Here is a 26,088-nt window from a genome sequence, read left to right on the forward strand (position 1 = left end):
TATTTCTCTGGAAGCTCACCATAAACTGGCCTCGTTTTCAACGCAACCGGTTTATACTTCTTTCCAGCGGACGTATCCATAATCTCGACTCCAACTTCCACAGACGAACCATTTCTCTCTCGATCGAACCCAAGGTCGGCGCATTTCAGACACGGAATCAACGATTCATGCTGATGTACGTTCCCCAGATAAGATGCTTCGACAGCCGCTCTAACTTCCTCATCCGGCCCTTGACAGACACCCAATTCAGACTCGAATTTTACCACTCGCCCACTTTTCCTACTCTGCGCAGAGTTGTCGACTCGCTGTTGGACAAACTCCTCGAGCAACTCCCTTGCCTTTCGGTCCTTGGACATGGATTTCGACTCTTTACTGGCTGTTAGGTACGCCAATTGCAGTTCTTCATCCTCAAATCGACACCCATCCTCAGGTTCGATGTATCCCTCCACTCGCAACTCGCCCTTTTCATCAATTCCCATCCCACACACAGCTCTTCGCCTCCCCAGTCTCCCACTAGTTCCTCGACGAGTTCTGAAAATCCGATTCCACCTCGACTTTGGCCCTATGCTCTCGATTCTCCTTCTGCGCAGGCGGATCTTTCCCAGGTTCTTCGACCCATTTCGAGTTCGACACCACAGAATAAGTTCCCCTTGCCTGAGTCGGTATCACACACCTTCGCTCTCGGTTAGGATCGCGAATCGTGAGCATTTGGTTCCCATTTCCGAAGTTTTCTAACTTGGATTCCATTACGAGATCGAATGGTCGTCCGAGCAGAACTTCATAAGCTACTTGGTCGATAATATGCACTTGCAGATAGACAGGTATGTCTCCAAACAAAAAGCATACGTTTCGCGCTAACCCAGCAGACTTCTTCAGTTGCCCATTCGCACTTTGCATGTAGATTTGCAAGTCTGTCAGGGGAACCTCCCTTTCGGCCCCTCGGAGACGATCCCGATTCCGGTCCGACTCCGGTTCCGACTCCGGTGATCGCATCACCGCCTCCGTCAGGCGCACGTCGCCCCCCGCCTGGCGATCCCCTGGGACCTGGCCTGCGACATGGCGCAGGCATACTGCACGGAGCAACGATCAACCTTGGCGCGTCAAGAGCGCAGTATATAGTTCCGCTACCTAGCAGGCGGACCCTTAGAGTTTCTTCTCTTTGGATCCTCCCCTGCTAGGTCAGCCTCACTTGTATTTGCTTACTTCTATTCACTCTTTGGATCCCCCCCTGCTAGGACCTTGATCTCAGGCCTCCGGGGTTGCCCTTACAGCAGAAGAAACTCTCTACGGGATCAACCGGACAAGATTGCTAGGTTCGGCGCTGACTCAGGCTCGGAATACGAGTCCGTTCCGCCCTCGTCACCGCCCCTACCACTTGTCCCCTCCTCCTCTGTCACTCCTGTCGTCCCCGCACCTGTCATGCCTTCCGGAGCTACTCCTGACGCTGACACTCGGCTGGATGCACTCGAGGCGAAAATCGACCGCCTAACTGAGGCCCTTACTCTTCTCACCACCCAGGCTTCCGCTGCCGCTGCCGCCGCTAATACTGCTGGCGGACCCCAAACAACACCACCCGAGACGTCGATTCCGACTCCGACTCGGTTCAGGGCGATTCGAAGCCCTCTTTGGCGACATCAACCTCGCCTCAAAATTGGTCTTGCGACCAAACCCTCCGTTCACCTTCAACGGCGATCGGAAACGCGGCCGCGCGTTCCTTTACGCGGTCCGCACCTACGCCCGCCTTGCCCCTGAGGCCTTTGTGGTCAACGGAGAGGCGAGTGAGGAAAAGGCCGTCCGCTATGCCATGTCGTTTATGGCAGAAGGACCCGCTCAGCAATGGGCGGAGCGCCACGGAAGCAAAGCCCCGTTTCCGTTTCCGTCCTGGGGCTCGTTCGTTCCGAGTTTCGACTCCGGTTCGTCGAGGAGAACGAGCAAGATCATGCTCTCTCCAAACTGGAGACTTCCGCCTATCACATGGGCACAAAGGATGTCTACCAGTACACCGACGACTTCGAGGACCTGATGGACCTCGCCGGATTCGAAGACGCGTTGGTCAAGGTGACCAAGTTCCGCCACGGACTTGACCCCTTGATCAACAACGGAATCACGTCCTCGAACGACCCCCCGGACCTCCGGGACTACCTTAGCTGGCGCACCCGGGCCTTCCGTCAATACGAGGCCCTGGTCCGGGCCAAGCTGATCAAGTCAGCCGCCCCCAAGACGCCTGGCGGTTTGATTCGGACTCCGTTTCCGGTCAACCGCATCCCGGCTCCGGCCCCTTTCCGCCCGGTGGCTCCGGTCGTGCCACCCGGCCCGCGCCCCCGCTCCGGCGCCTCCAGCTCCCGTCCCCATGGAGTTGGATCGCACTAGGGCTCGGGCGCCCCTCGTCGCGCCTGCTTCAGGTGCGGCGACCCAAACCATCTCGCCGGGATTGCCCCTCCCCGCGGACGTCCGCTCAATGGACATCCTCGACGAGGTGATCCAACAACTCGGTGACGAGATGTTAGCGGAGTTGATCGCCCGCTACTCGGACACAGCTGCGCTGCCGGAGACAGCTGCGGAGTCGATGGCCGGAGAGGATTTTGTCCCCGCGACGAGTGACTGGTGTGCCCTCGTTCGCGTCCATAAATCGTTTCGCTTGTTTGTATGACGAATCAATTCCTTTGCCCTACAACGAGCCTGAAACGAAAGACATACCCTCCCCTGCCCCCATTTCGACTCCGTCTCCAACTCCGCCCGCGACTCCGGTTGTCGTCCTTCGCCGCCTCACTGCCTGGGAAAAGAAATTGCCCAAGCAGTACACTGTCGCTGCCTCCCCTGGAGTAAACTCCCTCCACCTCCCGTTGGAGCTAGAGTCCACCACCAGTGCGTTGAAGCTCTCCCTTTCTGGGCTTGTTGACTGTGGTGCCACCTCCGACTTCATCGACACGAACTACGTCGCTCGGAATGGCATTCCGGTCCGCACCCTGGCGCAGCCGATTCCGGTCTTCAACGTCGATGGCACTCCGAATGATGCTGGCTCCATCAACCAGATCGCGGACTTGGTCCTACGCTACAAAGGCCATTCCGAGCGCGTTCAACTCGCCGTCACCCATCTCGGTAAACAAGACCTCATCCTGGGGTACTCTTGGCTGCGGAAGCATAACCCAGAGATCGATTGGGAAACCAAGGAGGTCAAGATGACGCGGTGCCCCCGCGGCTGCTCCACTTGCCGCGAGGAAGAACGCGTTGAACGGACTGAGCTACGGCGACTCCGGCTGCTCCAGAAGCGACTCCGCTCCGGCCCGTTCCCCTCGGTCTGCGCCATGGACCTTTCTGGGTCTGATGACGGAGACGATTCCGTCTCCGGCGACGACTCCGGCCTGCCTGATCTGACGCCGGACTCTGACGACGACGATGACGATGGTCAGCTTGAAGATGGTGACCGCATCTTCTACACCTCGTTCCGTCCCTCGGAGGAGATACGCGCTGGCAGTACTGTCTCGCAGCGCCTGGCTGAAGCCTTCGCCAGGAACTCCGCTCCCCCGCCCTCCGAGATCCCGGACTGGGCTAAAGAGTTCCAGGACGTCTTCAACAAGGAGTCTTTTGACACGCTCCCGGAACGGAGAACCTGGGACCACGCCATCGAACTCGTCCCCGACGCTAAGCCCGGCCAACTGCAAGGTGTACCCCATCTCGCCCCTTGAGCAACGCGAGCTCGACGCGTTCATCGAGGAAGGGCTGTCGACGGGCCGGATTCGCCCCTCCAAGTCTCCGATGGCGTCTCCGGTCTTCTTCGTCAAGAAGAAGGACGGCGGACTCCGCTTTGTCCAGGACTATCGGGCCCTCAACGCGATGACCGTCAAAAACCGGTACCCCCTTCCGCTGATCAACGACCTCATCAACCGGCTCAAAGGCGCTCGTTACTTCACCAAACTCGGCGTTCGCTGGGGCTTCAACAACGTCCGGATCAAAGAAGGTGATGAGTGGAAGGCAGCTTTCCGGACTAACCGAGGCCTGTTCGAGCCCTTGGTGATGTACCCGGCCTGACGAACTCTCCCGCGACGTTCCAAACGATGATGAATGACATTTTCCAGGACCTCATCCTTTCCGGGAGCGTCATGATCTACCTGGACGACATCCTGATCGCCCATTCCGACCTCCGGAAACACCGACAGATCGTCCAGGAGGTCTTGCGCCGACTCCGAGAGCATAAGTTGTACCTCCCGAGCGGAGAAGTGCGACTTGAAAAATCGTCAATCGAATACCTCGGAGTCATCATCTCCCACAACCACGTCGAAATGGACCCCGTCAAGGTCGCAGGCGTCTCCGCCTGGCCGACTCCGGAAAACAAGAAGGATGTTCAGCAGTTCCTTGGGTTCGCTAATTTCTACCGCAGGTTCATTCGCGACTTCTCGGCCCTCTCGCGTCCTCTCTTTGCGCTCACCAAGAAGGACCAGCAATGGACTTGGGGCGACGCGGAGGCCTCCGCGTTCCAAGCGATCAAGGACGCGGTCACCTCGGAACCGGTCCTGGCGATTCCGGACGACGCACGGCCTTTCCGACTCGAGGCGGACAGCTCTGATTATGCGACGGGGCGGTTCTTTTTCACAATCCGCCCCGGACGGGAAGTGGCACCCTGTAGCATTCTATTCCAAAAGCTTAAATGATGTCCAGCGCAACTACGAAATCCACGACAAGGAGATGCTCGCGATCATCCGCGCACTCGAGGAGTATAGACACTTCCTCGAGGGTGCCGCGCATCCCGTCGAGATTTGGACTGACCATAAGAATTTGGAGTACTTCAGGAAGACGCAGCACCTCAACCGGAGACAGGCCCGCTGGTCCCTCTACCTCTCCCGGTTCGACTTCACGCTGCACCACAAGCCCGGTCGCGACATGGGCCGACCTGACGCCCTCTCTCGGAGACCCGACCACGGAATCGATTCCGACAACTCCGGCGTCGTCCTTCTGCGGCCCGAACTCTTTCCTCCGTCCGCGCACTCGAGGGTGTTTCCGTTTCGGTCCCGGTTCCGAACTTCTTCGCGACATTCGCGATGCCCTCTCCGGTGAGCCTGACCTGGAGGAGCCCGTCGCACTAGCGGCCCGGCAACTCCTAAAGGTCCAAGGTCAAGCTCGAGGCCCCCGCTCCTCACGCTCCGACGAGTGGGCCGTCTCCGGTGGTCTTCTCCACTTCCGTGGGAAGATTGTCGTGCCCAAGGACAAGGACCTCCGGAGGCGCATCATCGAGCTCTGCCATGACACTCGAGTCGCCGGACATGCCGGTCGCTTCAAGACCTTGGAGTTGGTCTCCCGGAACTACTGGTGGCCTCAGATGTCTCGCCATATCGGCCGGTACGTCGCGACCTGCGACTTGTGCTGTCGCACCAAGGCGCTCCGGAGACTACCCCACGGAGAGCTACACCCGACGGAAACACCCCCGGAGCGCTGGCATACCGTCTCCGTCGACTTCATTGTCGAGCTCCCCGAGGCCCATGGGTACGACGCGATCATGGTCGTCGTGGACACCCTTGGGAAGCGAGCCCACTTCTCCGAGTGCCATACCACGGTCGACGCAGTAGGAGCAGCCCGCCTCTACTACCGGAATGTCTGGCGCCATCACGGGACTCCGGAGAAGTACGTCTCCGACCGAGGCTCACAGTTCATCGCGGACTTCACCCGAGAACTCTGGCGTCTAATCGGCATCAAGCCAGCCACGTCCACCGCGTATCATCCGCAAACGGACGGTCAGACAGAGCGCGTCAACCAGGAGTTGGAGCAGTACCTGCGGATCTTCACCAACTATCAGCAGGACGACTGGGATGAGCTGATTCCGGCCGCGGAGTTCGCTTACAACAACCATGTCCACTCATCCACGCAGCAAGTCCCCTTCATGACGGACACGGGACGGCTTCCGCACATGGGCTTTGAACCCGGAGCCCGTTCCGCTATGGAGTCTGTGAACGAGTTCCGCGACCGAATTGCCACTGGGGTTGCCGAGCCAAGGCCGCTCACTAAGGCCAAGGAAGAGTATAAGCGCTACTACGACCGGAGACGCACTCCGTCTCCGGAGTTCAAGGTTGGCGACCGTGTTTGGCTGGATGCCTCTGACATCAGGACGACTCGCCCCTCGGAGAAGTTCTCCCACCGCCGCCTCGGTCCGTTCAAGATAGTCGCGGAGATCAGCAAAGGTGCCTACAAGCTCGACCTCCCCTCCGCGCTACTCGAAGCTCCACCCGGTCTTCCCCGTCGTCAAGCTTGAGCTCGCCCAAGACGACCCCTTCGACGGACGCCCCGGCTACGACCAGCCCCCTCCGGACCTCGAGGACGGAGTCCCGGAGTGGGAAGTAGAGGAGATCTTGGACGCAAGGGTGAGGTATAAACGGCTGAATTACCGTCAGATGGAAAGGCTACGACGCGTCGCACGACCAGTGGGTCCGCTTCGACCGCGTCTTCGCCCCGGACAAAATCGCGGAGTTCTACCGTAAGTACCCTGGCAAACCACGGCACATCGCCTCCGCAACCTTCGACTCGATTCCGTTCCGGTCTATGCGTCGGGACGCCGCATTCAAAGGGGGGTGATGTCAGGGGAACCTCCCTTTCGGCCCCTCGGAGACGATCCCGATTCCGGTCCGACTCCGGTTCCGACTCCGGTGATCGCATCACCGCCTCCGTCAGGCGCATCGCCGCCGCCCCGCCTGGCGATCCCCCTGGGACCTGGCCTGCGACATGGCGCAGGCATACTGCACGGAGCAACGATCAACCTTGGCGCGTCAAGAGCGCAGTATATAGTTCCGCTACCTAGCAGGCGGACCCTTAGAGTTTCTTCTCTTTGGATCCTCCCCTGCTAGGTCAGCCTCACTTGTATTTGCTTACTTCTATTCACTCTTTGGATCCTCCCCTGCTAGGACCTTGATCTCAGGCCTCCGGGGTTGCCCTTACAAAGTCAGGATCCCAAGGAATTCCCAATCTTTCCGCCACCGACAATGCCATCGACACAATTTGCAATCCACTGTCAATAACACACTCCACACGCTCTCGCGCAGCGATTAACGGCCACACAACCCTCAACGACACCAAATCTTTCCCTGAGAAGACTTGCTTGGGCGGTTCTCCCGGTGGGAGAGAAGTCACATACTGGAGATATGGGTCGGTACTCACGTATGAGCCTTCCCTTATTCCGTATTGCTTATCCTCTTCAGTAGAAATGTAGAACGAGTCCACCATTGGCAATTCGTCGATGTCTACCGCGTCATTTTGGAGTCGAACTTCAACGTTCTCATCTTCCATGAACGGGTATTCCGATCCTTCATCCAATTTCCCATGTAACAAGACTGGCTTTATAGGTTGTCGAGTCCGATTCGTCGATTTCCAGCACGCTTTCGCATACTCTGGAGAAAGAGAGATCAAATCGCCCACAGTAACATCGTGCACGACTGTATTTTCTGTCTTTTCCACAATTCGCTTAATGATATGCGGGTCGTCGAACTTCGTCGCCAGCTTATACGCCCTCTCTTCCACATCTCGCTTCTTGTTCATCTCGCGCTTGGGCGATTCCGAGTTGGGTACCATCCTGGCAGCATATTCCAACTTTTCGTCCTCAGAATCTTCTCCTCTGAATCGAGCTTTGTGTTTCTTCTTTGGCACATCCTCTTTCTCCAGCACCTCCGGCTCAGATTCTTCCTCCTCACTCGAAGACTCGACAGGATCATCCTTTTTCCTTCGATCTTCCTTCTTCTTCGACGATTCCCTTTCCTTATTCGCAACTTTCGATCGGTTCTCAGGAGATTTCGTTGCCTCAGGAGCTTTCTTTCGCCAGCTCCCTGTCTCCTTCCTCGAACTATCTAAAAATTTCGTCCCTCCCCAGCGTTAGAGTCTTTTCCCGAACGCGTATTCGCAAATTGGGACTCCATCGACTGATTCGCGGACTGCGAACTGGATCCAGATTGGTTCTGCATGGCCTGAACCATATTGTACATCGTCATGAACTGTTGAAAGTTCGGATCGACCGGGGGCAAGCCTGGTTGAGCAGGCCCTTGAAGGTACACAGGGTACGCTTCACTCTTTTGCCCCGTCTCCCCCATTCTTTGCTGTTGTCTACCTCCTATCCCTTGCTGCGACGCTGAATCTCGTTGTAGGATTTGTGGAAACGATTGGATCGCCCCCGGCTGGTTCGAGAATCGTGCTGGTTCATGAGCTGAGACATTATTCGATTGATATTGTCTAGTCATAGCAGCCATTTGCGCCCTCAATGAACGGATTTCATCCTCATTCGTGTCATACAGCAAATTATACTGCTCGCTGGGAGTATATTCATTGTAGAACGACGACTGAAGGTTCGTCTGCGCATTTTCTGACACAATATTCCCTCCGCCTTTGCCATACCAGTCGAGAATTCGTTGATATCTCGAGACATTCTCAGGATACTTCGGAATATATTGACCTCCTGGTAGACGCAAGCCTCCATTCTCCATAACGATCTTCCCTTGGTCCAACAACATCCTCTTCTTTGGGCAATCTCGCACCATGTGTCCAGTCTCTTCACAGAAATGACACTGGTCCCCTCCACTCTGTTGTCCTCCATACCCACGACTTCCTCCTTGTTGATAATCGCGCTGCGGCGGTCCCGATTGAGGGTGTGCATGCTCCTTGGACTTATTTTCGGTAGCCTGATGGAACTGCTTCATCGTTTCGATGAGTTGCTTGTCCCTGACAGCCATAACGTCCTTCAACGCGTTTATCTCTAAGGCGAAACTCTCCATTTGATCACGAAACTCGTTTTTCACTCTAATATCGTTCGTAGAGTTTCCGCTTTTCGAGCTCGAGAGCAAATTCGAGGGTTTCGAGTCGTTTCTCATCATCGCATCTGCCTCCCGTCCAGACCAATTGTTCGCCAACCATTCCACCACCTTCAAGACGTCCTTGTAGTTCCACTTATCGCCTCTTCGAGTATTTCCCGCGTTTTGGTTTCCCGCATTCGCGTTCGGACCCAAGATATTCGCCACATTCGGCTGATTCAATACAACTTCGACTGCCGAAGCAAAATCGTCGCTGAGCGTACCAAGAATCGACGATACCAACTCCTTGTTGGTGATTTGCGATGGTGGTCTGAGCAGTTTTTCGGATTCTGCCAAAAAGAATGCACAAAATCGAATCACTAGACCCAGATCTTCACGACTAGCACCCCGTGCCTCGGCGCAAATTTCCTTCAAACGTCTCCTCGACCCTTTGTTGACCTCCTCCAACTCCGGATACATCTTCAGTATCTCCGCCTTCCACCCATCGAAGTCTCCTCCAGCAAACGCTGTCAGATTCCGCCACGCTTCCTTCACATGCTTAGTATCGAGATACCTCAGCACCGTCTCCTTCTTTTCCGCGTCGTTGTCGATGCCTCCCTGCACGATGATTCGCTCGCACTCCTCTGGGAATTTCTCCAACTTGGCAGGAGTCTTTCCATCGAAGCTAGGACGACCAGAATCCCATGTTTCAGGCACCTTGAACCGCACCGCTGCTCCTCCTTGAGCGTTTCTACCTCCACCACCTCCATTTCCACCTGCGCCACCTGCGCCACCTCCGTTCCCGCCATTTCCACCATTTCCATCGTCCATGTTTTCGTTGTTCTGTTGAATCGGAGGTTCGTTAAGCCGATTCGTGTTGATTTCGCTCTCAGATAAGTCGGTTAGAGGCGAAGATGGTGTCGGAGATTGTTGTTCTTCTTCGACAGTCGCTGAGTTTGTGTTGGTTTTGCGCTTTGTTGTAGATTTCGATTGAACGCGCTTTTGTGTTGATGCTTGAGTCGGTCTTTTCGACGAAGATGCTTGAGTTTTTGTCGATTTTGTCAGGATTGTCCGATTTCGATCGCCTTGCGAGTTACGGGTAGTCCTCGGTTTCGCGCTCGCAGATAGTTTTGGTACGAATAACGGTGTCGGCCTCAGTTCTCCAACTCCGCGTAGTAGATTCGGAAAATCGTTCGGTTGGGAATCAGTTAGATCTCGCTGTTTCCCTTTTGGTGGTATTTTGACGTTCGATCCAAGCGTGTGGGCGCTTGCTTTTCTTCTTGCTTGTCACAAATTGCACGAAACCAAGTTTCAGCAATACTCGATCACCCCTCGCGGTGGGCTCCAGATGATGAGTGCGGAGTGGGGACAAAGCAAAATGAGCCTCTAACTAACCAAACCAACAAAAACAACCAAAACTCCACTTGAAATAGAGAGAAAGTTGTATAATATCGAGTAGGAAAAGTCACAAAACCCAAAATATCGTCGACTCCTTGTGCGAGAACAGACCCCTGTGAACAGAGCCTTGGCACAAATGTGTAAGGTTGTAGGGTTGATACGAGTTTCTTGCGAAAAACGTTGATTTGTTGTGCCCCAAAGCGTACTATCGACGAAACTCAGCAATAGAGAAGCGCCAATACGATGCCCGGAGAGTTTATACTTGTTGGATCAGGACTAACTGCCTTAAACCCTCTGAGTTGTCTCGAGTCAGGAACTAACTGTCTTAAACTCTCGACCAGCAACCGAAACCCAATAAACAGCAACCGGAACTCTTGTATTCAGCAACCGAAACCCTCAACCAATAATCCTTCCGACGCGATGATACTATTTCGAAAGAGCTAGCAAGATAGATTGACGAGCTAGATCCCCAGATGCACCTAGTAGAGCGGGGCAATCCGTGAACCTGCCAAATACAAAACAGAGATATAAATACTAAACAGAAATTGATAGAATCAGGGAAAATCTCGAGTAAGAAAAGTAGTCCATGTGCATAATTGTATAGGTATCGTTTCGCCATACGGCCCAGAGTCGAAAATCCAGGTCCAGATGACTGGTATCGCGTGTATTGGAGTCAATGACCTGTGTAAATCTTCCGTGTTCGCGACCATCTAGTTTTGCTTGTGAAGAATCCCTCGATCTTGAGTAGGATAAGTGGATAGCTCTGCTTCCCAGCTTTCGATTGACACCCATAACTCGTATCTTGTGCATATGGCCTCAGCGGTGGTTGTCCCAACTCTCCTGGCGCATTTCCAATGTTCAGATGATCTGTTCCTCGACAGTGTTTTAGAGTCGCCGTTGATCACAGGTCCAGGCCCCAGTCAATTGAGTAGGTTTTCGCCGTTTAACCGTCCCTTGGCACTCTCGATCCTCCAGCATGATCCGAAACCACGTTCCAATGATGTCAGTCGTCGATACCAACAGAGATAGGGGTGGCCCTAATCTAGGAGTTGTCGATTTCGAGTCTCCACTGAGTGCCAAACCGAATATGCCTTTTAGAATACACTCCCTTTGGGTATTTTGCATAGAATTGGATGGATTCTAGCGAGAAACGGGCTCTGCGAACTTTTCCTAGTCAAGATTTTGGAATCACCATGAGCGATTTGATAGGATTTGACTGGATTTTGATAGGTTCTTGTGCAGGTAACTCCCTAGTTGACCATTCGGGACTCATGTCAACTCTGAGACGTGCGCTGAGCAACAAAATCGACAAAAATAGTCGTTTCCTGGTCTGTCCCAGACTGCGGCTTATCACCGGATCGCCACTGGTGTTGCTGAAGCCAAGGCCGCGCTCACTAAGGCCAAAGAGGAGTACAAGCGCTACTACGACCGGAGACGGACTCCGTCTCCGGAGTTTAAGGTTGGCGACCGTGTTTGGCTGGATGCCTCTGACATCAGGACGACTCGCCCCTCGGAAAAGTTCTCCCATCGCTGCCTCGGACCGTTCAAGATAGTCGCGGAGATCAGCAAAGGTGCCTACAAGCTCGACCTCCCTCCGCGCTACTCGAAGCTCCACCCGGTCTTCCCCGTCATCAAGCTCGAGCTCGCCCAGGACGACCCCTTCGACGGACGCCCCGGCTACGACCAGCCCCGTCCGGACCTCGAGGACGGAGTCCCGGAGTGGGAAGTAGAGGAAATCCTGGACGCAAGGGTGAGGTATAAACGGCTGAACTACTTCGTCAGATGGAAAGGCTACGACGCATCACACGACCAATGGGTCCGCTTCGACTGCGTCTTCGCCCTGGAGAAAATCGCGGAGTTCTATTGTAAGTACCCTGGCAAGCCACGACACATCGCCTCCGCGACCTGAGCCATAGTGGTAATATTTAGGCTAAAACCAGTAGGTACAGCTAGGGAACCCATTGCCTACAGGGTTAGCCCTACCTAGGCAGCCCTTTACTGGCCTCTGTTAGAGCCAAATGTGACATGTGTAACACTTTTTCAAAAATATATTATTATTCTTTATCTGGTATTTTAGCACCTGTGGCAATGTACCTATCTAGATAATGATTTTATTGTGGAACCATTTTTGATTGCCATCAGTACTTTTGATGGCTATCTCATGATACATCATTTTGTCCTAATTAGGAAAGTTGTTGATACAGGCCTTCTGAACTATATACCGGATCATCGGCCTGAAGAAAAGGAGTTAAGAGTATCATATTACATAATTATTAAATTATATATATCATATAATCATTTATTCTATCATTAATATTATCAATTCAATAGCCTAAATCACTAGGTACAGCTAGCCCTAGGTGGAAATAACTGTGTAGGCAAGCACCTCTTTAGCTGTACATAGGCCTTTAGCCTAAAACTTACAGCTACGGGTGGCGACCTTCGACTCGATTCCGTTCCGGTCTATGCGTCGAGACGCCGCATTCAAAGGGGGGGGTGATGTCAGGGGAACCTCCCTTTCGGCCCGGAGACACGCCCGATTCTGGTCCGACTCCGGTTCCGACTCCGGTCCGGCCCTCCATCTCGCCCGCACAATCACCGATCCGTCAACGCCCTCCCGACGGTCGCCCTGGGACCTCGCCTGCGACGCCGCCCAAGCCTTCTGTGCCCGACAGCGGCAGCTACGGACAAGCAGTATATAGTCAGCTACCTAGCAGGTGGACCCTTAGAGTTTCTTCTCTTTGGATCCTCCCCTGCTAGGTCAGCTTCATTTGTATTCGCTTACCAATGTTCACGCTTTGGATCCTCCCCTGCTAGGACCTTGATCTCAGGCCTCCGGGGTTGCCCTTACAATACCCACCTTGTTGGCTACCAATACAGTGCACTTGGCAGTATTGTTTACGCCGGTGAGTGTCTGCTCATCACGTGGCTAGAGAGTGACACGGAAACTCTTAGCACAATTCATATGGCAACCTGTTTCTTCATTCTTTCTCGTCCGTTTGCCCGTTGGAAAATGGCTGGCCTTCAACATCTTGGCTTGGGTATATGCTCTCACTTCCACAAGTGTCTATTTACAGACTATTACAGGGTGTAGTACTCAGCTTGATGACCACTGCACACAATTTCAATACCTTGGTCACCGCCCGGTTCTTTCCTTGGCCTTTTTGAGGCCACAGTCACCCCAACCTTCGTGACTATTACCGCCATGTGGTGGTGGAACAGACTCAGCGGACAACACTTTGGTACTCCATGAATGGTATGACTACGGTCGTAAGTGGCTGAGTATCATGTGTATTCTTGCTTAAGCAGCCAGTTTGGATCCATTCTGACATTTGGGCTGGGACATATTCATAGCTCATTGAAACCATATCAGGTTCGTTCCTATTTCATGCTTGGAAGTGGCTGTAGTAAGTCATTCCAGATCATTTTCCTATTTACTGGCCTCATCACTGTGGCCTTTTCTGTGGCTGTTTAGTATGTGATACAGAGTTGGACGAATGATTCAACCCAATGTTTGTAGTCTTGTCCTACCAAACTCGCCCACGACAGCAAGATTTCTCACTCACGAGGACAAAATCCTCGTTGTTGAGCGACTGCGCGCAAACAATACTGGGACGGAGACCAAAAAATGGAAATGGGACCAAGTGCAGGAATGTTTGTTTGACCTCAAGACCTGGTACTAGTTCTTATTGATCTTCACGATCGCGTATGCTGGTCTTATCTGCATCTATCATTTGAGTTAACCTCCTTCAGTATCCCTAGTGGCGGCATATTGACTTGTGAGTTACCTCCCTGTCAATGACTGATGTATTCATATCTAACTATGCCCCAAGTTGGACCCCTCATTGTCAGACCTCTGGGCTTTGATCAGCTAAACACAATTCTCCTTCAAATGCCGTTTGGCGTCGTCCAAATCATTGCCACTCTGGCTGGAGGCATCGTAGCGACACGCCTGAAGCTTAAATTCCCTGTTCTTATTGCCTTGACAATTCCTCCTATCGCTGGGGCGGCTGCACTCCTCAAAATAAATCGTGCATCCTCGAATGCCAAGGCTGCGCTGCTTGGATCCTACTACCTGTGGGCATTCAACATTGTCTCTCAGAAGGCGAATGACGTGACCTAAGCATCTTTTACAGGGTCTCTTTCTACCCTGGTATCTCGCCCCTCATATATACTTGGTCGTCGCAGAATACAGTATGGGCTTCATGCTCCCATCTCTGTTCTCATCTTTCCGCAGGTGGGTCATACTAAGAAGACCCTCACAACAGGTATCTTGTTCATCGGACAGTCAGCGGGAAATGTCAGCATGCAACGTCTATTGTGAGCTACTCTCATAAGCTACGCAGATTGTCGGGCCTTTCCTGTATACCACCGAACAGGCACAGAGGATTATACAGATGCGACAACAGGCAGGAAAACAGACACGACAGGTGTCACATCCGTTCCATGCCTGCTGGTGCGTCTGTTTTCGATGGCCCAGATGCGACACCACAACAGCAATCAATTGATTGTATCACACTGGTAGTTAATATTCCTCTGAACAAAAAATAACCCTAACCAACCCTAACCAAACCCTAACAAATAGTTACAATATTAACTCAGCATTTCCCCCAACAGCATATATAGACGTACCTTTCCCTTATCCTAACCCTAACTAACCAAACCCTAACTGAACCCTAACCAACCCTAACCAACACTAACCAATACTAACAAATATTACTTAGAACAAAATATTCATGTTTCTACTGTTGCATCTGTTTTTGGATCAGACTGTTGCATCTGTGCCTGTGTGTTGCATCTGAAGGTATAAATGTTGTGTCTGAATGGATGTCCAAAGGAAGTGTCACATCTGTTTAACTGCCTGTAGTTGCATCTGGTGTGTCCCGGAACAGGCTCCCCTGTACCACAAGGGCCTCACATCGTCCTTGATCTGCTTCGCCGTCCTCGCGGGCCTCATGGTGTAAAGTCTCCAATCCTTCCCGCATTCTTCGCTGATCTGCTTGGAATTTAGTTTAACCGCCCTCTATCTCAGCGTCCTCAACCGGTCCCAGGTCGCTCGCCACGTGGCTACGGGAAAGACCGCCCTCGCCGACCCGTCGCTTGAAGATACCAAGGATGCCACTGCCGCCCAACAAGCAAACAGTCAGGAGCTCGGGGCAAATGCGTTTGACGACCTCACCGACCGTCAGAATGACGAGTTTATCTGTGCGTTCGAGTCTCTTTGCGTTGATGCTTTGTACTCAGACTGCTTCAGATGTGCTCTAACGAGACTGGATACAGTAAATGTATGATATTCGTGGGCACGGGAGCCGGAATGCGAGCCTCGCAGTCACACCGGAAAAAGCAAAATATCAGCTCGAACAGAAACTGTAATTGATTTTAGACCAATCTGAAGTAGAATTAGGCCGACTTAAATGCAAAGTTTTAATTGAGCAGAAACCTACTCAGAATTTGGACAAACATGTACAAAAATCAGCTCCAACAAAACCCCTTCTTTCTTCTAACCTGAAACAGCTACGGAAACTATGCCTATCAGCGCTAGTTTCTGTGCTCTTGAAAGTGGCAATTTATGGCTCACTGATTCTTGCACAGAAACAAAGGATTTCTGTTTGTTTCCAGGTCACTGATTCTTGCACAGAAACCCTTTGTTTCTGTGCAAGAATCAGTGAGCCATAAATTGCCACTTTCAATAGTGCGGAAACTAGCGCTGATAGGCATAGTTTCCGTAGCTGTTTCAGGTTAGAAGAAAGAAGGGGTTTTGTTGGAGCTGATTTTTGTACATGTTTGTCCAAATTCTGAGTAGGTTTCTGCTCAATTAAAACTTTGCATTTAAGTCGGCCTAATTCTACTTCAGATTGGTCTAAAATCAATTACAGTTTCTGTTCGAGCTGATATTTTGCTTTTTCCGGTGTGAGTGACTTGAACGGTTATCACGAGACCACGTTTGATCTATTGTGTAGAAGAAGACTTCAAGAAGCTGGTAAGTAGTTCTGCGTCAAACAAGGAGATTATCGATAAGCGCCGCGGCTCAGTTTTTGGAAACTCCCTCAGGGTGTTCTACAGCTTTGTACTTCAAGGCAGTACGCCACGAGTTTGTCATAAACCTGGCTTGCTTTTGAAACTGACTCTAAAGCATCGCGATGGGCGAAGATACTCCCGCCATGCGAACGATCCCTAGAATCAACCTCTACCGGGTCATCTTCCTTATTTCTACAGTAGGCTTCGGCGTGGGCGAACTCATGGCTTCGATATTTGGTAGTCGTGCGCAGGCCGACACCTTACTGGATTGCATCTACAATGTCGTCTTCGTCTCACTGTTAGTACCGCGGACACCTTCAGAGTCTACTGATCTGAATACTTTACGCTTAGGCTCTACTTCGTTGGTCTTTACGAGCGAGAATGTCCGGAGAGATTTCGTTGGCTGTTCACTGATATTCATGTCCCCGAAACGATATGGAGCAAGCTTGGTGGTAGGGTGCTTTCTCTGACGGTCTGGGACTTGGAAATGACGATGAAAAAGCATTTAGGTCCAGTGTGCTTGCGAGGAATCGAAGCCTCGAGGATATAGAGCTGGTGCTCGATCACAGAGAAGAATACATCGCAGTTGACCAATGCGGCCGCGAACGTGACGCTAGCGGCGGTGGCTACTACTCCCCTGCCGCGAAAAGGAATCATAAACCATTGCAAGTTAGATGTCCATTCAAGAACTGCAATGCCGCTTTCGTTAATGGCCGAGCCATGAGGCAGCATTGCATCGACAGGAATGACCACCTGTACTGTGCACCTTGCAGGCAGCCATTCGTAAAGCTCCAGCATCTGCAAGCGGTGAGTGGATTGAGCAAAAGGTTGAAGATTTGATTATCCCGGCGTTAGCACTGGAGAACACAACATTGACAATATCGGGCCTCCCTCTATCACGACAGTATTGCAGTGTTTTAATTGCTGAGTTATGCAAGATAAGTGGGGGGGGTAAAGCGTGAGGGATGAATTATTATGTGGCTGGCAATAACCAGTTGGGTGTATCGTGCTTTTGCTACTGTGTCGGAAACAGGTTCTCTGGGCGAGGTGTGGTCAGAAAAAAGCAGGTATTTTGGATATGAACACACCTATGCGGGGACCATCAGCCCGCCCCACGTCCTCACCGCTAAAATTCCGCCCACAAACATGCTCACGCCGGTCAGTAGGCTGATGTTCCCTCCAATTTTCTCTGGTGCGAAGATTTCTTCCCGGAGAAAGCGCCCAAAGGCGGTCTCGTTGGGGTCTGCGAGTGTGCGGCGTTGCGACTGGCTTGGTGGGATGTAGGCTGGGCCTGAGTTCAGTGGTGCAGAGCGACGAGCCATGGATGACGAAGGAGAAAACTGATCGTGGGTGCAAAACGGCGAGATTCCGCGCAAATACCCACTTGGTCCAAAAATTCCCGCAAATAATATTTGGTCACGATCTGCTGATCAAAATCCTTGCCATTCGCCGTCTTGACCACTTCTTCGACCATCGCGACCCAGCTGTGGGATCTCGAATATGGCGACAGTCGGCGCGGACAGCTCCAATCCATACACGCTTGTTCCTGCCAGACACCCGTTAAACGGGGTCACTGTTTCTCCAACCGCTTCCACCTCCTCAACGGCAAATCCAAATACGGTTTCAAGTTTGTTTTCGACAGCCAGCAACCTTGCCGCCTCCTCTTCCGGCGTATCATCCAATGCCAATCCAAACGCCTTCAAAGCCCCGGCGCACAAACATGCCCATCATCTGCATTCCATACCACCCAGAGAGAAGAGCACACGGACTCTCATCGTTGACTACATGCTATGGGTCCATGGTGTGTGTTAAACCTCTTTTTTTCGTAATCGTTGTCTCAAATGTTCAAGGCAGAACTCGTTTTGCACAAGCTCGAGCAGAACTAGGCATGACTGACCGCACTGGCGGGGCCGGGACACCTCAGTATGCCCATAGGCAGCGACCAGAAAACTACGAGGAGGAGGACGATGTGGGGAGCGATGGAGAGGATCCAGTTACGCTTAAAGCTCGGGCCGGCGACCCCGGTAGGCCACATAACGACGACGAAGATGAGCGGCTTCGCTCTCAAGACTTAAGTCTTGCACGAGCACTACGACTACGTGCTGAAGGGGTGGAAAAAGTTATAACATCGATGCTGGAGCAAGCCCCACCACCTCATCCCGTTCCGTCTGAAGAGTTACTTACACCGCCCACATCTCCCCGAATACAGCCAACTGGCGGTAAAAACCTTGGGCCTCATGCGTTGCCAAATGGCGTTCGCCTTCGCTTGTCGCTTGGGACAATGATCAACGACTTGTTTGCTCGTCAGGCACCAGTGCAGCCTCATCGACATCGAAAACAAACAAGTGCATCTCCTGCTGCCCCCGTTTCGACTCCAAGTGCTACCGCAGACCCCGGACTTCCTGATGCCCTCAAAAATATTGCGACAATATCGGCCTCGTGTCCTGACGAGCCCAATGTTCAACCTTGGACAGTTTCAAGCTCAACTCTTCGTCCAGGACCTGGTCCACTTTATCCTGTTCGCGCTCTTTCTACCTTGTATCTTTACTGAAGACTGATCAGGTTCAACCCCGGCTACCACCTTCAGCAAGTGCCCGTACTCGAGCACTTTATAACGCTGGGGCGGATCCAAGCACGGCAAACTCTCCTCCTGCCTTCCGCTGTCCCCGTCATCTGCATACAGGCTGTGAAATCTGCGTCGAAGCCAAATCAACTCCTCGGGGTAGCAATCGCGGACGCGCATCATCATTCGGCGACTCGAACGGTGCGGGAAGAACGCAGTATTGGAAAGGCATGCCTGGAGGTGTCAGTCCTGAGGGTGGAGGAATAACAGGCTGGCAAGATGGTAGCGGAATCGGATCTGGGCTGTTAAGACCGAAAAGCACTGGGACAGTTCTGAGAAGAAAAACGAAGGACACTTTTGATGGGCCAGATGGGTCAACAACACAGAATGGCGCTGGCAATACAAAACTCTCGGAGCTGATTCCGCGCTTTATCCGGCTTTCAGCAATGGTAGCGGCAGAGATGGGTCGTGAGGCACGTGGGGAGGAGGAGGAGCCAGCAGTCGAGGAAAGAGAAGATGGCGACGAGGATTCACCAATGTCTGTTGCGGAACGCCAAGATTGGGAAGGGGCACCACCAACAGATTTGGAACCGTTGCCACCACCCGCTACACCTGTGCCGTCTGATTCACCAGACGAAAGCAAGACGGCGATGTATGCCTCCGCGTTACTGCCCTCTCGGGAATGGTATCTTCTGCTAGCTGGTCTGCTGACAAGAGCGGTGCTAGAAGGCTATTTAACTGCCGGCTGGCAAGGCCCCGATGCCGTAGATTGTTTGTTGAAAGTTGGACTTGGGAAGCAGACCCCTCGAGAAGACGGAGACGAGTTCGAAGAATTCGATCCGGATGAACTGCCGAGTTTACTTGATGCAACGCGACTGCTGTTTCCTGCGTTGCGCGACGGGAACAAGGAGGTTAAGGGGCAGGCGGAAGAAGAGTATGAAAATGAAATGGAAACAAGACTACGACGGGTGCGTGTCGTGTTTGCTGGTTTTTTTTTGCTTACCATGTCACAGTTCTATGATATCCCGCTGTCCACACCAGACTTGTCCACGCATATGGAAGATCTGGCATGGCAATACCCCGCAGAACCCGTTGAACGCGCTGCAGTGCGTTTCTGCGAGGCAATTGAAAAGTGGAGAGGCAAACCTGAGCTAGAGACTGTATGTTGACCATTTCGTCCTTTTTCTCTGGAAACCTTACGTGAACAACCCAGTATAAAAAGAAACCACCGCCTTCTTCGTCGCCAGTCGTATTGCTAGACACGCCGAACAGCGCTATGGAGTCGATTCAGAGTCCTGCGACGACGGCCACGCCATCTATCGGGCCTACTGCTGCTGCTAAGCTGGTTCGCAGCACAAGAAAACCCTCTATCCAGGTTTATTTCCCGACTTTTCCGATGCCTCGTGTAGGAAGTGGGTGGAGTCACCATGCTGGGCCGGCGAAACGGTTGCGATCGCCAGAGCCCGAGACGGCGCAGGACCGGCCCACTAAGGTACCTCGCGGTGGTTGAGTACTGATGGAAATTATGGTGCTTGCTTGTATTTGCTTTCGATATTTTGCTTTGTATGAACGATTTTCTGTATTTTTAAACTTGAAAGAATCACATCAGATCACATCTTACCACATGATGTCGCGCGTGACTCCACCTCTTGCCGTCTGCGAACATGAGCTGTTTACCTCAACTCGGACCCGAACAGAATCAACTTCACTCTAGGGCGTCAGGCATTGAGATACGGTCCCGACGTGTTCGTTATGTTCGAGTGAAGACAGCCAGTTCTGATGTTAGTATACAGTCGGGTTCAAGTTTGAACCAACCAGGACCAACCACATTTGGCTCTGAGCCACTCCGACATGTGCGCTCTGATACATGCTTACACTGAATGCCGAGTCTCGCATGGCCTAGCATTATGCTCTTCAAGTTCTTGATGTAATGCCGTTGGGCTCATAACAAACGATGGGTTCTTTGCCGCCCGGTCGCAGTACCGACTTGCTCAAGTCAATTCGAACCACACTCGTCCTGATCTTACAGCTACCAGTATAAAGGCAGTTGCAAGATAGATCCAGCCCCAAGAAACCGTGATATGTTTCGCGCCGGTCTTCTCCTCAGCCTTGCCACCGTTGTACTGGGACTGTCGGCAGGCGATCTCAAGGTTTCCGTTAAGGCTGTTTCGCAGTCAGTCAAATCCGTGGAAGACATTGTCATCACAGCAGTAGTGAGCAACCCGACCAAGAAGGACATCCGCGTCATCGCGAAGAACAACATTCTGGATGGCTCTGCGACGCGTTCATTTGCCGTTAGCAAAGCAGACAACTCAGTGTTGTTCACTGGTGTGAGGGTAAGGCTCCTCTACTTCCAAATAGCTTGCGTCTGAATGACAACTCAGACCACTCTCGATCTAACAGCTGAAGGGATCTACACCACTATCCCAGCCGGCTCATCCATCGCGGTCAATCATACTGACCTCGGGGCTCTCTACGATTTTGAGCATTTTGGAACAGGCTCATTCCACTTCGCCCCCAATACTTTCTTCCAAACTGGCCCCGATGCGACCCCGATTCATGTCAAGACTGATGTCATTGCTGTCGAAGTTACGCATGATGTTGCCAAACGAGAGCTTTTCCCGCTGCAAGCCCGCACTTCCACTCCAGTTTGCGGAGATGGCGGGAAACTGCAGGTCTTAACACAGGCTTTAGCATCCGCCCGTTCCCTTGCCGGTGGTGCTGCCACCGACCTCCAAACCCATCCGAACTCTGCAGAATTCAACACCTACTTTGGTGGCAATGATCCGAATGAGATTTGGTACGACATGGATCGTATTGCGGGTGACCTGTCCGACCGTTCAGGCGACCGAAGGTATGTTTTAGCCGTTTAAGTTTTTCTAGGAAGCTGATTTGATTTTCTCGCAGTATCAACTGTAACAACGACCCTGCTGGATTGTGTGGAGGTAATGGCGGCGTCATTGCGTAGGTTATCTCCTCAAACAGTCCATTAACGTTAAATCTGCTGCAGCTACACTATTGTTGTGACCAGTGGCGGTCAGATTGTCGGAAGCAATGTGAGTCCTTTGACCATCAGACGCATTGACCTCAAAATCGAGTTATTCTTCAGATATACACCTGTGACATTCTGTACACTGATGTCCAGTCCAACCCCAGCAGCATCTGCACCAGTTCGTATTTGACATGTTGGTCCTTTTCATCCACTGAAAATTTGATGTTCGTTTAGATGGCTTCGATTCCACCACATCCAGCACAGGCGGTGTCATTCTTCATGAGGTTTACTTTCTCAACTTCAAGTTAGGATAATATTGACTTCCAGACAAGCTCTCGCATGCAACTTCGGGCTCTGCTGACATCATTTATGGCTGCAGTAACACAGCCCAGCTCTCTCCAGCGGACAAGAAGAACAACGCAGACAACTTCAGGTGTGTCGTCATTTCATACATAGCTTGACAACTTGAACTTGTCGGATTAATGGTGTTTTCAAAGATGCATGGGCCTGGCAATCTACAAACACTACGATTGCTAATAAATATGGTGCTTGCTCATCGCCGAGAGCTTGCTTATTATTTCAATCTCTTTAACGGAGGGAATTCCGAGTCTGGGTCTGTCTAGTGAGGTTAATAAAAACTTTCAACTTTTTTCAGGCTGTAAGCTTTACTGAGCAGTTCTTGTTCGCTTGTGACATACTGACTATACACTTACTTATGGCCCTTACTTGCGGTTTTGTACAACCAACTTCATAGTGCTTTTTACAGTCACAATTCAGGTGGTGAGGCCATCACACCGTGACAGTACCGTAACCCTCCCTCAATTGACCCTCTGCTGCTTCGCCACGTTCACAAGTTAACAGCTGGTCGGGTTACTTGCGGATCGTCCGACTCGCGCGAGCCTCACAGGCTCTTAAGGCTAGACGGCCGTTACTTACCTTTTCCAAGATCATGCATTATTCAATGAACGGCGCCGTTGGGCGTGCGCGCCGACTACCAAATTGAACAGAAACAACTGCTCGACTGAATAGACATCAGGATGCGGTCTGTTGCCGCGCCAAGGCCTTCTGCAGAGTCATTCTCCGCTCTTTTGGTTTACAATTCCCAGTCGTCTCAACTAGCGCCATAGCGGCATATGGTTTTGAAATGCTCCAACATGCGCGCCGCGTTGCAAACTGGAGATTGGGTCTTGCAGAACCTCATGCTTTCTATGCACCTGATGTCAATGCTGAGTATATAGCAGACGACGAGGACGGATGGGTTCTTTGGCGCCGCTCAAGTCGATCCGGACCGCTCTCGTTCTGATCTCACAGCTTGCAGTATAAAAGCAGCTGCAAATTGGACCTTTAACTCCAGATCTTGCATCATGTTTCGCGCCAGTCTTCTTCTCAGCCTTGCGACCGCTGTTCTTGGACTTTCGGCAGGCGATCTCAAGGTTTCCGTCAAGGCAGTCTCGCCGTCAGTCAAATCCGTGGACGACATTGTCATCACAGCAGTAGTGAGCAACCCGACCAAGAAGGACATCCGTGTCATCGCGAAGAACAACATTCTGGATGGCTCTGCGACGCGTTCATTTGCCGTTAGCAAAGCAGACAACTCAGTGTTGTTCACTGGTGTGAGGGTAAGTGATCTTTTGCTTCCGGGTGTTATGTGTTTGAATGACTACCCAGACCACTCTCGATTTGACCGCCGAAGGCATCTACACTACCATTCCGGCGGGATCGTCCATCGCGGTCAATCATACTGGCCTCGGGGCTCTATACGATTTCGACCATTTTGGAACAGGCTCATTCCGGTTTGTCCCCAATACCTTTTTCCAAACTGGTCCCAGTGCAGCCCCGATCCATGTCGACACCAATAACATCTCTATTGAAGTCACGCATGATGTGGCCAAACGCGAACTTTTTCCCGCTGCAAGCCCGCACTTCCACGCCAGTCTGCGGAGACGCTGGCAAGCTGCAGATCATAAAAGACTCATTGTCGTACGGAAGGTCTCTTGCTGGTGGTGCTGCGAGCGATATCAAAACCCATCCGAACTCGGCGGAATTCAACACCTACTTTGGCGGCAATAATCAGAACGATATTTGGTACAACATGGATCGCATTGCGGGCGACCTTTCGAGCATTTCTGGTGACCGAACGTCAGCATATTCTGGCGGGTTTTCAAGGACCCAAGCTGACCAACTTCCTTATAGTATCAACTGCAACAACGACCCTGCCGCACTCTGTGGAGGCAATGGTGGCGTCATCGCGTATGTTCATGGCCCGAAAGAGTTTATCATGCTGAAAAACTACCACAGGTACACTATTGTTGTCACCAGCGGCGGAAAGATTGTTGGAAGCAATGTGAGTGTCTTTGGGATATTCAAGCTCCATGAATTCAGACACCTATCCAGATCTACACTTGCGAAATTTTCTATACTCTCGTCCAGCCCACCCCCAGCGTCTGTACCAGTGCGTCTTTCGCATGTCAGAATTTCCGGTCCTGGAAATCAGTTTTATCTAGATGGCTTCGACTCCACCACATCAAGCAGAGGCGGCGTTATTCTTCACGAGGTTTAGCCCTTTGCCTGAAAACCAGCACCGGTTGACCACCAGACTAGCTCTCTCACGCGACCTCAGGCTCCGCCGATATCATCTATGGCTGCAGCAATACGGCTCAGCTCTCCGCAGCGAACAAGAAGAACAACGCGGACAACTACAGGTCGGTTATCGATCAAGGTGGACTTATTGAAATTGACGATTCTCCAAGATGTATGGGGCTGGCGATCTACAAACACTACAACTGCTAGTTCAATTCAGAAGCATTGTGCTTATCATAGTCATTGCCATTTCACTGAAACGAAAACTGCGATTGGAGTGGACCAAAAATGTCGTCAGACTCCGCAGATTTCCGAAGGCTGTATTCAGAGTCTCATCATTTGACATTTCTGCATTGATTTTGGCTGACATGAGCATTACAGAAAACGTTGCCTCATCACCTAACAGTTGTAGTGTCTGTAAATTGCTGAGGCCATGCACCTTTAAAAGTTGTCAACCGCCGTGACTGAGCAGAAAGAGACAAGCACGGCTTACCTGTAGTTGTCGGCGTTGTTCTTCTTGTCCGCTGCGGAAAGCCGGGCTGTGTTGCTGCAGCCGTAGACAATGTCGCCGGATCCAGAGGTAGCATGGGAAAGCTGTTTGAAGATGGTCAGCGTGCACTCTACAAAAAAGATCAAGTGCAAACGAACCTCGTGGAGGATAACGCCGCCCCTGCTCGATGTGGTCGAGTCGAAGCCGTCTGAAAAGTTGGCTCTCAGCTCAATGGTTGGGATGTAAGTAATAGAAACTCACTGGCGCAGATGTTGGGGGTGGGCTGGACGGCGGTGAAGTAAATGTCGCAGGTATAAATCTAGGCCGATCAGTCGCTTTCTTTCTTTGTTTCGTTAGACTCACGTTGCTTCCGACGATCTTGCCACCGCTAGTCACGACGATGGTATAGCTACCGGGAGCCTCAGTCTATTGCGGGTTGCACTTTGGAAGAGCACATACGCGATAACTCCGCCATTGCCTCCGCACAGAGCAGCAGGATCGTTGTTGCAATTGATGCTGAAGCCTGTTTAGTTCTCATGCAGCATCAAAGTCTGAAAAGCATACGTTCTGTCACCAGAAATGCTCGACAAGTCACCTGCGATCCGGTCCATGTTGTACCAGATGTCGTTCTGGTTGTTTCCGCCGAAGTAAGTGCTGAACTCGGCAGAGTTGGGATGGCTTTGAATGTCGGTCGCAGAGCCTCCGGCCATCGAGCGGGCATTCGCCAGACCTTCTCTGATCAGCTGTAGCCGTCCGGAATCATTGCAGACGGGTGTCGACGTGCGGCGCTCCACAGGAATCAGTTCACGCTTCGCAACATCCCGCGTGACCTCGACCGAGATAGGATTGGTTTCAACATGAAGCACGGCCGCATCCGGCCCAGTCTGGAAGAAAGTGTTGGGAGCGAAGTTGAACGAGCCAGTTCCCGAATGCTCGAAGTCGTACAGGGCTCCTAGTCCGGTGTGGTTGACTGCGATGGAAGAACCCGCTGGAATGGTCGTGTAGATTCCCTCAGCACTCAAATCGAGTGTTGTCTGGCGAGAAATTCAGCATTTGATGGCGGAAGAGAGATGAATGGGGTCTTACCCGAACACCAGTGAACAAGACCGAGCCGTCATCCTTGCTTACAGCGAACGAGCGTGTAGCAGAGCCGTCCAAAATGTTGTTCTTCGCAATAACGCGAATGTCTTTGTTGGTCGGGTTGCTAACAACTGCAGTAATGACGATGTCATCCACAGATTCGACTGATGGGGAGATAGCCTTGACGGAGACCTTGAGATCGCCTGCGGAC

General features: G+C 52.1%; 5 protein-coding genes across 5 annotated transcripts; 4 read left to right on the plus strand and 1 right to left on the minus strand.

The window, feature by feature from the left end:
* Positions 1-13,977: 13,977 nt before the first annotated feature.
* MIND_00099100 (uncharacterized protein) lies at positions 13,978-14,277 on the plus strand (the record flags this gene model as incomplete). The annotated part of the gene is made up of 1 exon (XM_037357942.1): positions 13,978-14,277. The coding sequence occupies one exon, from the start codon at positions 13,978-13,980 to the stop codon at positions 14,275-14,277; it is 300 nt and encodes a 99-aa protein (XP_037225852.1).
* A 2,910-nt stretch (positions 14,278-17,187) lies between these two features.
* MIND_00099200 (uncharacterized protein) lies at positions 17,188-17,494 on the minus strand (the record flags this gene model as incomplete). Its single annotated transcript, XM_037357943.1, has 3 exons — positions 17,188-17,210; positions 17,261-17,291; positions 17,327-17,494. The coding sequence occupies 3 exons, from the start codon at positions 17,492-17,494 to the stop codon at positions 17,188-17,190; spliced, it is 222 nt and encodes a 73-aa protein (XP_037225853.1).
* Positions 17,495-17,672: 178 nt separating this feature from the next.
* MIND_00099300 (uncharacterized protein) lies at positions 17,673-20,245 on the plus strand (the record flags this gene model as incomplete). Its single annotated transcript, XM_037357944.1, has 5 exons — positions 17,673-17,973; positions 18,023-18,690; positions 18,735-19,703; positions 19,749-19,895; positions 19,949-20,245. 5 exons carry the CDS (start codon positions 17,673-17,675, stop codon positions 20,243-20,245), a joined length of 2,382 nt encoding a protein of 793 aa, XP_037225854.1.
* Positions 20,246-20,816: 571 nt separating this feature from the next.
* On the plus strand, positions 20,817-22,264 carry MIND_00099400 (Neutral protease 2; the record flags this gene model as incomplete). Its single annotated transcript, XM_037357945.1, has 8 exons — positions 20,817-21,071; positions 21,120-21,589; positions 21,643-21,699; positions 21,746-21,791; positions 21,845-21,905; positions 21,962-22,011; positions 22,060-22,160; positions 22,225-22,264. 8 exons carry the CDS (start codon positions 20,817-20,819, stop codon positions 22,262-22,264), a joined length of 1,080 nt encoding a protein of 359 aa, XP_037225855.1.
* Positions 22,265-23,091: 827 nt separating this feature from the next.
* Positions 23,092-24,517, plus strand: MIND_00099500 (Neutral protease 2; the record flags this gene model as incomplete). The annotated part of the gene is made up of 9 exons (XM_037357946.1): positions 23,092-23,346; positions 23,396-23,458; positions 23,511-23,866; positions 23,921-23,977; positions 24,026-24,071; positions 24,122-24,179; positions 24,232-24,281; positions 24,329-24,429; positions 24,478-24,517. 9 exons carry the CDS (start codon positions 23,092-23,094, stop codon positions 24,515-24,517), a joined length of 1,026 nt encoding a protein of 341 aa, XP_037225856.1.
* Between the last annotated feature and the right edge of the window lie 1,571 nt (positions 24,518-26,088).

Source organism: Mycena indigotica (genome assembly GCF_014461135.1).
Source record: "Mycena indigotica strain 171206Taipei chromosome Unknown Mind.scaff0001, whole genome shotgun sequence".
NCBI classification, from domain to species: Eukaryota; Fungi; Basidiomycota; class Agaricomycetes; order Agaricales; family Mycenaceae; genus Mycena; species Mycena indigotica.